The sequence below is a fragment of the Barbus barbus genome (genome assembly GCF_936440315.1).
Source record: "Barbus barbus genome assembly, chromosome: 13".
Classification (NCBI taxonomy): Eukaryota; Metazoa; Chordata; class Actinopteri; order Cypriniformes; family Cyprinidae; genus Barbus; species Barbus barbus.
The window spans coordinates 13,286,262-13,299,880 of NC_136741.1; the positions used below are offsets into that span (position 1 = coordinate 13,286,262).

The window sequence follows — 13,619 nt, forward strand, 5'->3', positions numbered from 1 at the left end:
AATACCTGCTGGGCTGTCCGTCAACGCAGCCTCCCCTAAACCCTTCACTGATGGCCTTTCCTCCTGTTTGATCCTCTGACTTTCTTCTTGAAAGCCCTAAGTAAGCCATCACTACAATATCAATACTGAGGGGGCTCGAGGGAATTCAGCTTTGGATGAAGAATAAAGATGTTGTTGAGGGCAAGGATTTGAGCCATCTGCGTAAATGTGGGAGTGCGGTACGGTGTTGTGTGCACTTTTCTCACTCACCGTAATCTTTCTTGCAGTACTTCTTCATATTGATCTTCACCTTGCCTTTGGAAGCCTTGCAGTAAGATTCACAGTCTAAAGTTGCAGGTTAAAAGAAGAAAGGAAGGTCAAAGAAACACAATTAAAGAATGTAAAAGAGGGAATGTTGTCAAAAAAGAGACACTTCTGCAAACTACACATCTATCCTACAGCCCTGGCCTGTTGTGACACCCATCTGCCCAGTTTAATTGTGAGGCTGTAATAGGGCTTGTGAGGCATTCAGTGAAGTGTCTTTTGCTCCTTAGAAAAGCAGGAGACAAAAGGTCCCTCTCGTTCTGCTCTCTGGATATCTGGACCCTCCCCTGCTCTGATGGGAGCCCTCTAAGGCCAAGCACATTGTGCCACCCAGCGATTTTTTTTTTTTCAGCTCCATGCTAATTTCTCACCCTTGTCTCCACTGTCAGTGCCATGATGGGCCTTATTAGGGCTTTTTGAATCACAACTCCTCCCTCCCGGTCCTGTCAACCCACCCTGTACGTCTGTCCTAATGCCGCCCTCCCCCACCGCAACCCCTGAAGACCATTTCAACCTTTGGCATTTATTGGTTCGGCACTCAGGGAGGTGGCGGTGAAGGGGGAGCAAGGGTTGTCCGAGCACAAAGGGAGGTCAGGGGGGAAATTAGCAGTGCATAAAGTGTTTAAAAAGCTTGTTGTGTGTAAAAAATAAAGAAGAAACGTGGCGTTTCGGTCAAGAGATTCGGGTCAGATTGTGGTACTTTTTTTTTTTTTTTTTTTTTTTTTTTTTTAGCACGTCCAGATAAATAACTAAACCGAAAGCAAGTTGCGTCTCAGTTGCTGTACGATGACACGGACTCGATTAATTAATTAAAAAAACACCTCTTTGGAGCAATCAAATGTTTAAATAGAGAAGATTTCTCTTGCCGTTCCCCTTACGCCCCACACATTGTCATGGCCTTCTTTTAGTGGATGGATGGAATGAGAAGATGGAGTAGGGGGAGAGAAAAACCTTTCAGCTCGCCTGCATATGAACAAACTTCATTGTTTCAGCCGACCCTCGCTCCATGCCTGCCTTTTACTTTCTTTTGGACTCGCTATTCTCTCTGTGTGAATGAGGTTGCCCAGGGAACGAAGGAATCAGAAAAAAATGCCCATGACAGTAGTCCCTCCGAAGTGGTTGCGCGAGGGACTCCGAGGTGGGGTTGGACGAGTCAAAGCGTGCACACTGTAGATTGGAAATGGCAGAGAAACTGTAACCAAAATGAAATTGAGAGTCCATAGTGTGGCAGCTTCATTTCCATTTAAATGAAGACTGTAGAGCAACTTCTTTGTTTTCCTATAACCCTGTTTAATGCCATCACGATACTTCCCTTCGAAACCCATCATTTCTCATTAGCTCTCCTTTAAGGAGGTGATGAGCACCCTGAGATTCCTATTTAAACATCTCGTCCCCCGCAGCAAGGACAAATGTACTCATTGTGCCCCCTCTTGAGTTAGGGGAAGTAGGGTTAGTTCGCCGTCCCGTCATGATGCTCCCACAGAGGCCGGTGTCGCCTTAATGGATGTTTTTCCTGCCGTCTTTTCGAGCGAAAGCTGTGTACGAGAGATTTTGGCACCAAATCTAGTGCCGCTGTTAGCGGTGCCAGTGAGTAAAAAGAAAGGTGCGTGTAAGTTTGAATGTGAGGCTTGTTTGACACTGAAGAATGAGTGGAGGGCACCAGTTACACGCTGACTGTGGGGACCCCTGTGGGGAAACATTTGTGGACGAATTCTCTCCGTCGCTAGATGTCGAGGGAAGTTGTTGGTCTGGAGATTCAGAGGAGAATAACTTTTCGCCTAATGAGTCTGTGCTATTCAGCGTCACTCAGCACTTCTGAAAAGCCTTGACATCTAACACTGACAATTTAACCTCCTGGGTCTTTTAGCGCTTGAAGACGGCCAGACACTGTACTCCGTTGTTAGCAAAAAGAGCCTAAAGCTGACCTGAGGTCTGTTTCCAGTCGGACCTCCGATGGAACGGACAATCCTATTCATGAGCACATCGCAGATCTGGGAACTGTAACAATGAAGTGTGAATGAGCGCACAGGGGGAAGGCTTTCTCTGTGCGGAATGAGACTGATTGAGAAACAAATTTCTGCAAATAAAGCATGTAATTAGATTATAGCCAGAGCCCCAAGCTCCCACTGGGGCAGGGACTCAATGGGCAAGCTGGGTCTATTCCAAAGGGAACTGCTTTTTTTCCTCCTTCCCTCTCAACCTCTCAAAATATCCTTCTCGTTTTTTGTCGTTCTTTCATTCCATTCAGGACTTCAGGAGAAAAATAGCTGTCTCCCGAACTCTGACAATGGTTTAAAGAAACAGACCAGACAGCGCGTGCAGTTTTGATTCAGAGTTTGTTTTGGTCACAGTAGCATCGCTCTAATGGGGCGAGAATGGGTAGAAATCAACTTCATTACTGTAAATGAAGCCCAGAGATGTGTGGGGACCATCGCCAACACTCGAAATGGGAGAGAGGAGAGGCCAGCTTTAAATTAGATGAGAGCTTTGCATTCATAATGAGACACTAATTCAACACTATTCACTCTCTTTCTGTCTCTCTCTAATTCTCACTTTCCCTCCCTCTATCGCTCACTCCCCTTTTTTGTTCATTCCTTTTATAATCACAAGAAGCCTCGTTGAATTCTATGGGACCATTTGGTCTTACAAAGGTGAAAGTGTTAAAGGGATAGTTCACCCAAAAATTTCAATTCTGTCATTATTTACTCACCCTTGTGTCACTATATGACTTTCTGTCTTTTCTGTCAGAAAATGAAAGAATGGTTGGGGGCTGTTTGTGATCACATTGGGTAAAACTACTGTCTCATAGTTAGACTTTAAGGAACTAATATATCCTTCAGGGGTAGATAAGGTACATGGAGCAATAAGTACCCGTGTTAAAGGGCACAGACTGATGTGCATGAAAAAAGGGCATATTTTTGTTAATTATAATAATTAAATATAATTGTTCTTACAGAGTTCTGTGGAATACAAAAAGTACATTTTGGAAGAATATCCTGTCCACTCAGTTCCATGAAATAAAATAGGAACGGGAGCGCTAAAACTCCAAAATGACAAAAAGTGTCATGAAAGTACCGTTTTTTTGTTTTTGGTGAATACAATTTGATTTCAGTGATTTCAAAACTATTTTCAAACAAATATATTATAATGAACATACAAGCAGTCACTTTTTTTATAGTTTTATTGTGCTTTGTCATTTTGGAGTTTGACAGTTCCAGTTCCCAATCACGTTCATTATATGGAAAAAATAAAATAAAAAAACAGCTATGATATTCTTCAAATCTTTTTTTCCCACAAAGAAGAAAAATAATTGTTCACACTTTATTTTAAGGTCCAATGCTCACTATTAACAAACCATTAACTACTATTTTTAGCCTCAATAAACTCCTAATTTGCTGCTTATTAATAGTTAGTAATGTAGTTGTTAAGTTTAGGTAGTAGGGATGTAGAATATGGTCATGCAGAATATGTGCTTCATAAGTACTAATAAACAGCCAATGTGTCAATATTATGCATGCTAATAAGCAACTAGTTAATAGTGAGAATCGGTCCCTATACTAAAGTGTTACCAGATAATCATATGCATTTGAAACAACATGAGGTTGAATAAAAACTGACATATCCTTTTAACTGGTTATGTAAAATATTACTTTTATTTACAACTAGAATCTGCAAATGCATGCAAATAATGACTGTAAAAACAACAGGCGCCGATCTCCTAATGCAGGTTTGTAGAGACATCTCTGTCAGTCATAGATGAGTGTGTGTCTGAGGGACTATACAGGGGTCTTGGGAGTGGCGATTCATACCATGCATGACCTCACCACACAATATGTGTTTTGTCTGAGCCGAGCAATCGGAGGTATTCGCAATGCATTCCTCCCCTCCATGTGGCAGTGCTGAAGACATATTAATATCCTTCTTCTCCTCTCCTCTCTCTTGATTTTCCTCTGTCCTTCTGCCGTTCCCCTGTTTCATTCTCATAGACACCTGCTACACAGCTGCCCGCCCCATCCTTCTGTACAAGAACGTACAGGTTCTCTCTCAATCGCAGTCTTTCTTTTCTGCGTGGGCAACTGCTACAGAGAAGAGTGGAGGTGCCCTGATAAGAACATCTGTTTGCAATCATCTATTGGATGAGGTCATATTTTTCTGCCTTATTGCGAGGTGATATCCTGAGGTGAGCTTTGGGCCCGGAGTGAATGTATAATGCATGCGGTCCCATAGCAGGATGTGTGGGTGGTCTGGAGCGTCCATTTTGATGGGGGCACTCAAATATGTCTGTCCTGTGCTCCACCTCTCCATCAGTCTGATTTGGAATGCTTCACTTTCCGTTGAGGGTTGCTCTCTAAACCAGATGGGTCGAGCGTTTTAAGGGCTCAAAATCAGTGGTGCCCCCATTGATTGGATTAAAGGTCATGCCATTTTTGCTAATAAATTAAGTTTTTAAAAATGTTGATTTTGATATATAACTGGCCAAATGTTTTCTATTAAATTATTGGAAAGGGTGTATTTCATACATTTTCTGACCATTTAATAATTTTGCCTTTATTGTTTTAATTGAAATTCTGAAATTAATTCCAATAAAAACAAACAAAAAAAACATAGTAGCAGCATCATATTAATATTTCCACATAAAAGAAATGTCTAAAATGTGACAAATAGTGTTGAAAAACAAAAATATATACATAAATAATAAAAATGAATAAATAATATTAGGCTATATATAAAAATTATAGTTTTTTTAATTGTTCAGCACTCTTTTGTGCAAAAACAATACGATTGCATAATGAAGCTATCTTACGTTTTAGTAATAATAATAAAAATCGTAATATCTGCATTGTACCAGTCTTAGAAATAAATAATAAAAAATAATTATTTTCATATTAATATAAAATATAGACAAACTATAAAGTATAGAGAGAATTTTTTATTTTTTTGTATTTGTTCAGAACTGCTTTAGCTTTTTCTTTTCTACAAAAAATACCAGAACAAGCACAATGCAAGTTTAGTTTTACACATGTGCTGCCATATGCTTTAGGGTCAGGCCATGACAAATGGAAACACATTGTGGTAAATGGGTTAACCTTTTCCCTCTGCTTTGCCTATTTGTTTATTTTGCATGGGTCGTAACACCATCTATCTCCAATCATTGATAGTCCATTAAAGAAAGTCAGTTTTCACAATGCAGTTCTGACATTTGGCAAAAGCCAAACTACCAGTCATGAAACACAGAATTGGTTTCAGATGGGCTAGAGAAGAGTGAGTCGGTATTTTAGGACAAAGGAGGAAGAAATGTAGAGAGAATAAAAGACGGTAGAAGAAAAATGTGGGGGCAGAGAAAATATCCCAGAGAAGAATGAATTGAGGTCCACGAGAGAGAGAATACCAGCAGCTCTGCTGTCAATCTTATCTGTCAGTAAAGCATTAGAGGTCTGCGACGATCAACCAACAGCTGCAAAGATTTTTTGCACGCTAGAATTCCTCTGTCCGTGAGAATGACGAATATTTCTTCAACAAAAACTTTCCATACGGGCAAACTAAAGCATGTTCACTCTCTATGTTGAAAATACTATGTTGGGGGAAAAAAAGAGGGATGCTGATGGCTCAGGGAAGAAAACTTTGGAAATTAAACATCTGATCAGGAGACACTTAGTCTGTAATTGCAAGAAATTTTAGGGAAGCGTTTGTATATTTGCAGACAGTGTTTTACTGTCTGACGCTGAATGAAATCATTTGGCAGGCATGGAAGTTAAGTCTGACGTTCTGCTTACTTTTAGACATATTTATAAAACATCTGCGGCAAGAACGAACACGTCAAGGGATGCAACCGTAAAAATAGATCCCCATAAAAATTTCAGTTCCTCTTTCATAATGGGTTAGGATGAATCAAATCCCACTATATGCACAAAAATGAGGAAAACCTTCAAATCAATAAAAAAGGCCTCAAAAGCACCACAACAACACATTGTGGTAAATGGGTTAATCTTTTTCCTCCGCTTTGCCTATTTGTTTATTTTGCATGGGTCATAACATCCTCTATCTCAAATCATTGATAATCAATTAAAGAAAGTCAGTTTTCCCAATGCAGTTTTGAAATATTTTATTGTTAAATATAAATTATTTAAGTTATTTAATATTTTTAGGGCCAGCACCGATGGGCATGGACATTTCTGCGGGTGATTTACTAACAACGTGCAAATTAAAGAGCACACATGCAACATCTAAATTACATATCGACCAACGAAATATACCAAGCGCAGCGCAAATTAGCATAGTCACAAATAAAGAAGCCACAGTGCATTGAAAAGAACAGTAGGCCAAAAAATGAAGGGTTGCAAGAAGGTTTTGGTAGACCTGGTATTGCAAGACTCCTAGTTGAGGGTTGGAAGTTGTCTTTTAATTCCTGAAGCAAATAAAAAATAACATGCCTTGGCAAAACTATATGTTCGGATAATGTGTTCTTCTGGCATTACAAATAAATTAATATGTGTGGAAACAATCCTCTCCCTTCTACCATGCGCTCTCTGTTCTCTGCGGTGCTTCCTCCTTGCCATTTCAAGCACAAAATAGTTTAAGACATGCTTTTTTGGGGCGTTAAATAATGATGGAAATCCCAGTAATTAGAAAACTGTCCCTAAGTTCTCAGTCCTCGGACACTCACAAATGGCCTATACCGGCATGATTCGAAAGGAACCTTTACAAAGCAATACAAGTGTGAATCCACTAGCATTTTTGAATAGTGAGCAGTCCAGTATATATGGAAGCCCGTTTCCGCCACTGAATAAAAAATAAAAAAGGTTATTGCGACTTTTTATCTCACAATTATGACTTAACTTTTTAATTCTGAGAAAAAAATTGCGAGACTCTCAGAACTGCGAGTTTATATCTCACAATTCTGAGAAAAAAAAAATCAGAATTGCAAGTTATAAAGTCAGAATTGTGACTTTTCAACCATTGTAAGATATAAACTCGTAATTCTGAGAAAATATCAGTCTTTTCCCCCCCTAAAAATTGGATTTAACTCGCAATTACGAGTTTATATCTCACAATTCTGAGAAAAAAAAGTCAGAATTGCGAGAAAAAAAGTCAGAATTGCGAGAAAAAAAGTCAGAATTGCGAGAATAAAAGTCAGAATTGCAAGATATAAACTCGCAATTGCAAGAAAAAAAGTCTTTAAAAGTTAGACTTTATAAATTGTAATTCTGACTTTATATCTCGCAATTGTGACTTAAGCTATATCACGCAATTCTGTGAAAAAAGTCAGAATTGTGAGATGAAAAAGTCACAATAACCTTTTTTTCTTATTTATTTTTTTAATTCAGTGGCGGAAACGGGCTTCCATAAGTATAAGATCTTCCATCATATCAGATTTATTCTAATTTAAACAATATTCTTCTCATATGAGGCTAAGATCAGTCAGCATAACTAACCTGAAGGTTCCTCTGTGCTGCTTGCAGTGGTGGTTGGTGGAGCAATGGGGATTTCTGTTCCAAAAAAGAGAGAACAGTTACCAAAATAAAGCATGAGAAAAAAATAAAATAATGAATATTAAATCCAAATCCATTCGTAAAGTGGTTTACAAAACATTGGTTCACAGAAGGGCATAAAATTTGCTCAACGGAATTACTCTTTTGCTGTTATGAAAAACAGTGAGATACATGTCCAAGACTTGATTCTTTCATCCTTCCTTCCATGGCCTTTTCATGAATGGAGGGAAGTTTACACTCAGTAAATGCGTGACGAAAGACCTTTGCAACAAAGTGGTTGAATTCATAAAAGTGGTAAAAAAAAATAAGAATAGTCTTTTGCCGTATTGGAACATAAATATACAAGAAAAGGCTGTTACTGCCATGAGGACAATACAAGAGGAGGACTGAAACAGCTCAAGCATACTAAGAGAAATATGAAGTTGATAAAAGAGTGCTCATGTGCTCTGTGGAGCTGGTGCACAAGCATGCAAAAAAAAAGAGCCATTTGAAGAAAGAATCAAGTCTTCTGATTAAAAAGAAATAATAAAAAAATCATGAACGATCTTCATCAGCTGGTGGGGTTCAAAACAGTTTTTGTTGCTTTTATGGTGCTTTGGCCAGTAAACAAGGCTTAGATAATGATATCACTCTGTAATGTTAGTCATTTTGTATGACATGTCAAATTTTAAAAATTCAAAACAGTATTTAATCAGGCTTTGGACAAAAGCACATATCCCATATTGAGTGGTTTAAAGTGTAGTTCAATAAAGAACTACCAAGGAAAGTCAATTTTGCTGTTGGCGTTTTGGAAAGATGTGTGCTGCACAATGATACACATTTTCTGTGGTGGTCTTCCAATATCAGCACTACACATCTTGGGCTCCGCTTGCTGAACATGGGAATGAGTTTAATGCCAGATTAAATTACAGTACAAGCCTGTTATAAATATTTGAACCCTATTGATTTATGGTCTTCAGAATAAGAGGACATAGTAGTATTTGTAGCCAAGACTTCCTCATGTTAAACTGAGCTTGGCACAGATTTTGATACTGCTTAAATTTATATGGGCTATTAAAATAAAAACAGATTATTTCACAATTATGAGAGAAACTAAATATTTGTTCAATTACCGGAGTGTGCACCTTTCCAAGTTTCACACATCAGTGCTTGTGATTTTCCCAGGTAAATCAAAGATATAAGATTTCAAAAAGCTATGTTGAATTTATTTCATTAAACTCCCTGCCAGAAATTTCCCCAGAGCTATTCTTCTTTTTCCCCTAAATGCTTTGTTTGGTATCCAAGCATTGTTTTATCGACAAAAGCACCAATTAAACAGTTTGATTTGAAATGCAAACACCAGTGATGGTTAATAAGTTTGCATCATTCAGTATCATGCAGTGAAGATACTTTTAAACTTTGTGTTCTTTAAAAACTATTTTAAGAATCTTATTTTACTGATTTGGTCTATGAATTAAAGAATGGCAGGTGATAATCCAGTGAAATGACTTTAACAAGACATGGTTTCAAATTCCTTCCACCGTTGCTGTTCATAAATTCAGATTTGCATGAAGAGTTTCAGCTCAATATTCAGCTCAATTCCATGGACAAAAACATTGGTAAGTGCATTATGGCTCATTGGAGATTGAAGTGGTAAAAAAAATAGAGATCTTGACGTTGAGTGATCCACATACTTATGCAGGGGGCAATGGGAGATCGGCTCTGCTGGTAGCCTTTAGCACAACGGTTGCATGTGATACCCGTCACACCGTCTTTACAGGGGCATTGGCCTGTGGTTTGGTTACAGGTTTTGCCCGCGGCCCCCACAGGATGGCAATCACAGGCTGTGAGGAACAGAAGAAAAGAGATAAAAGAACACACGTGTGGGGAAACGCACATACAAACGGTACATACATACAAAAAGCACAGATAAACAATAAAAGTAGCTTTGAGGGCCCAAGTCTGGGGAAATAAGGGTGAAGATTGGTGAAGCAGTTGAAAAACACACTGTGTGTTTTGTAAAAGTGGTGACCAGTCTCTAAAGAGTGTGTCTCGTGACAAGAGCATGCACACACATACAAATTCAACAAAACTTTGGTTTGATAGTCAACGGTTTTACATAAGGAGTGGCTTGAGAATGTCTTTTTTTTTCTCAGTATATGTTGAACTTAAAACAGTTGTATCTGGCCTCTAAATGTATCTGGCCATTTTTGGATACTCAAGTCACCCTTAAAATGTCATTGTGATAAAAATATGAAACTGAAAAAATGCCAAACCTAATATCTGCAAACAAATTATGCTAGAAGTTTTTCCCCCCAGAATTTGCTTCACATTTGAAACATTTTTATATATTTATATGTTCTCACAGGTGTTGCATCGACTAGTCATTGTCTGCTAATATTTTCCAATAAAAAAAACTCACAATATTTTTTATCAACAATCAGCAATACTCTTTTTCTTGTGAAATATGTTGCATGAAAGAATTCCTTTAAAATGCCACATTTTATGCAATGCAAAACCTTTTATACATTTTTAAGAGTTTCTGAAATGTCTTAACGCGTTTTGGAACCACTCTATAACAATATTAAAATTGGCAAAAATATCTTATAATAAACACATTTCCTGAAGATATGTTGCCATAAAACGTGCTTATTTTTTTCATTTGTGCCAATAATGTCTGTCACATTTCCTTCCTCTTGGGAGGTCTTTCTGTAACATATGGCTCTGCGTCTCTCTCTACTTCTTAAAGCTTGTGAACTGATTGTATTGCCTTTGTGTCAAAACTCCTTTCAAGTCCATTTTCTTAAATTCTCACCATGGGTGGTTACATTAAATTTATTTCACAAAGAGAGCAATGCCATTTACTCAATATTTCCCCCACCAGCACTGTAGAAGTTATACGCTGTCAAATGTTTAACACATTAAATGAGTAAATTGGCTCATATATTTCTATGAGTAATGAAGCAGAGAGAGTTGTGCTTAAACTTTATTTCTTTTAAGCCTACACTAAGAGCAGTGAAGTGAAGTTCCAGTCCCAAGGTTGGAACGGCGCAGAGAGGCAGCCGCTCCCTGCATGTCTGTCTCTTGTCGCTTGTCACTCTCTTGTCATCAAAGCCAAGTTTATGTCTTGTCTTTGGAGTTGTCATTAGGTAGAAAATTGCTACACTTCGTCTCTCGTCACAAATGTGCAGTAAACCACCCTAAAGATTCAATAAACAGCTCAGCTGACTAATTCCTAATAAATGAAACAGCTTCTCACCCTTAAATGTGGTGCAGGTCATTTTCAGAAATGATTTTCTGTCTTTGTGGAAATGGATGGTTTCTGCTGCAATATATATATATATATATTATATTCGGTTGTGACCGGATCATTAATTGAGGGACATTAATACTCATGACTCATTGATCCTGTTGCAGCAGTTCAAAAGTAATATTCTAGAGTAATATTCACACCGGAGGAGCCTTTTCACAGTTCCTACAACTATTGGCGGAAGTTCCCTCTTTTTGCCATGCTCACACCGCAGGAACTAGGAATCTAGTTCTAGGAACTCTGTTTGGGGGAACTAAATTACCTCCTACTTCAGAATAGGGACTAAAACAGTTCTATAAGAACTACCAGTGGCGTACGCGTATGCTGATTAGCCAAACGCATACAAAACACTGGCTACCCAGTATTTTTAAAAAGCCGTGTAAAAATATTTACTTCACGAACATGGAAAACAGTGATACCTGTTGTCTGCAGCGTTTTGTTCTTTTCTCAGCCTCGATGATACCAACTGCAAGTTGTCATATGAGATTTAGTCAGATTTTCATGCTCTTTCAATCGCGTAAATTGTGCGTTTACATTCCATCTCTGTTATCACAAAACCCTTGACACAACAAAAACCACTCCGGTCACGGCGTTCTCCATTCACCGGTTGTTGATATTTGTAAATGCCACAATCGCTGTTGGTGGTTTTAGAGTTTTCTCTCCCAGTGCGAATGCAACCAGGAAAATGGGCCGAGAGAGAAACTAGTTCTCTAGGAATCACCATGCTGGCTATAACTACGCGGTGCGAAAGCACCTTAGGTTTAATCAAGCTTTTTTGGAATAATAGTGATTACCATAAAAAATTAAGACTCATTATTTCATTTAAAAAAATGGTTGTAGTACAATGACTACAATGGTCAAAGGAAAATGGCATCTGCCCAACAACTGTCCAAATTATCACTGAGCTAACCAGAAAAACAATGTAAAACACATAGAGTGCAGGTGTATGTCTCTCAAACATTTCAGCTTCTGCTGTCTGATAAGAACCTGTCTGGAGTGTCTGGAGTGGAGTGTTTAAGTGGTTGTCCACTTAGCAGTGAAGTGGTGGTACTACACTAGATTCCTGGAGTAGATATGGATCTACTGTTTCCTCTCCTCATCCACTTAATCTCAACACTGCTATGTCCCTACTAAGCTGAGAGTTTATTGATTTACAAGCCTGAAGGTTTTTGTTTTTTTTCACACATAAACTTTAAGGAAACAATAAATGAAATGTCTGGCATTATTTACACATCCTCATGCCATTCCAAACTTGTATGACTTTCTTTTTTTTCTGTGGAAAACAAAAGGTCACTACATTTCCACTTTTCCAAACAATTTAGACATGTAAATCACATGGACTTTCATGGTGTTTTTTTTTTAGTTTTTGAAGCACTTTTAGAACATTATATACATGTATGTTTAAAGAAAAAAAACTTAAAAGTAAAGGCCAAAAATTGAGTGCTTGAGGAGAGCATTTAATCCATTTGAAAGAGATCTGCACGCGGCAGCTTTACTAGAGCAGATTGCACCGTGTGAGAAGTTTAGATCCCTGTCAATAGTTTACCATAAAGCTGTTGTTTGAAGCCTGAGCTCCTCTCCTCCATTAAAAACATCATGTTGAGAGTCAGTGGGGTAATTTGTGTGTTGTTGGAGGACGGCCAGCTCAGCCCAGGCTCAATATTGTAGTGCTTAGTTTCTGCGCTGGCCCACAAAAATGTCCGAAGCCAATAAAGGGAAGAGAAAATCAGAGTGTTTTTCTGATATCTTGTGTGTCTGTTTTTGCTTAAATTCATGTTAGGGTGTTTTGGGACAACTACTTTTTTTTTCTTTTTTTGCAATAGCGAGCATTAGCATAATCATTTAATGAAATTACGAAAGTCACTCCAACCACCACAACTGCTTTTTTGTCAGCAAACATTTTGCCAAGTTGTCATTTTTATGCGCTACATTCTCATCTAATTGAAGCCAGCCACAAAAGAAGTAGTTTTTTGGAAATCTAATGAGAAAAGTTAGGTAATGTAAAACAATATTTTCAAATCCCCAACAGAAGAGGTTATTTGTGGTTAATAATAGTACTGTTTTGTGACAATGCAAGACACGTTCAAATGAAAGGCGTAATAATACTACACAGCTCTCACGGCAAACATCTCTGCTAGCATACTCAGTGCTAACTTTCTTAGCTTTTCCCAGAACCCTAATGAGGATGGGGAGAAAATGAGCCTTTTATTTTGTCTATTTGTATATAAACCCATGGCAACCACACATTGAAGGCACAATTAGATTGACTGGCTAAAGTTTTGCTGCCTGGGATCCCATCAGAGGCTGATGTCATTCTCTTTAGCTTGCTGGTTCTAGCAATTCATATAAACTGAAACATTCCATATAATATTGAACCAAGATTCCAAGCTAACCAAAAATGTCTGAACTAGTAAGATCCCACCCAATGGGGTGACTACGGTCCGGTGTGGCTGACAGTTTGCAGAGCACCACGTACTTATATGATCTAAGTGTGGTTTACTGTATTAAAACAAAATGGCTCATTTAACAAAGCAAAT

At 38.3% G+C, this 13,619-nt stretch overlaps 2 protein-coding genes across 2 annotated transcripts in view; one reads left to right on the top strand and one right to left on the bottom strand.

The window, feature by feature from the left end:
- The window catches only part of LOC306879647 (syntaxin-8-like), a 104,676-nt gene that overhangs the window by 68,698 nt on the left and 22,359 nt on the right, over positions 1-13,619 (top strand). The gene's annotated exons all lie outside the window — the stretch shown is intronic.
- The window catches only part of LOC306879646 (netrin-1), a 68,282-nt gene that overhangs the window by 7,105 nt on the left and 47,558 nt on the right, over positions 1-13,619 (bottom strand). Inside the window, exons 3-5 of the mRNA XM_079432784.1 lie at positions 9,467-9,616; positions 7,737-7,790; positions 250-324 (exon numbers count right to left, since the gene is read on the bottom strand). Of these exons, the coding sequence (XP_079288910.1) occupies positions 250-324; positions 7,737-7,790; positions 9,467-9,616 (279 nt within the window). The remainder of the gene's footprint in view (positions 1-249; positions 325-7,736; positions 7,791-9,466; positions 9,617-13,619) is intronic.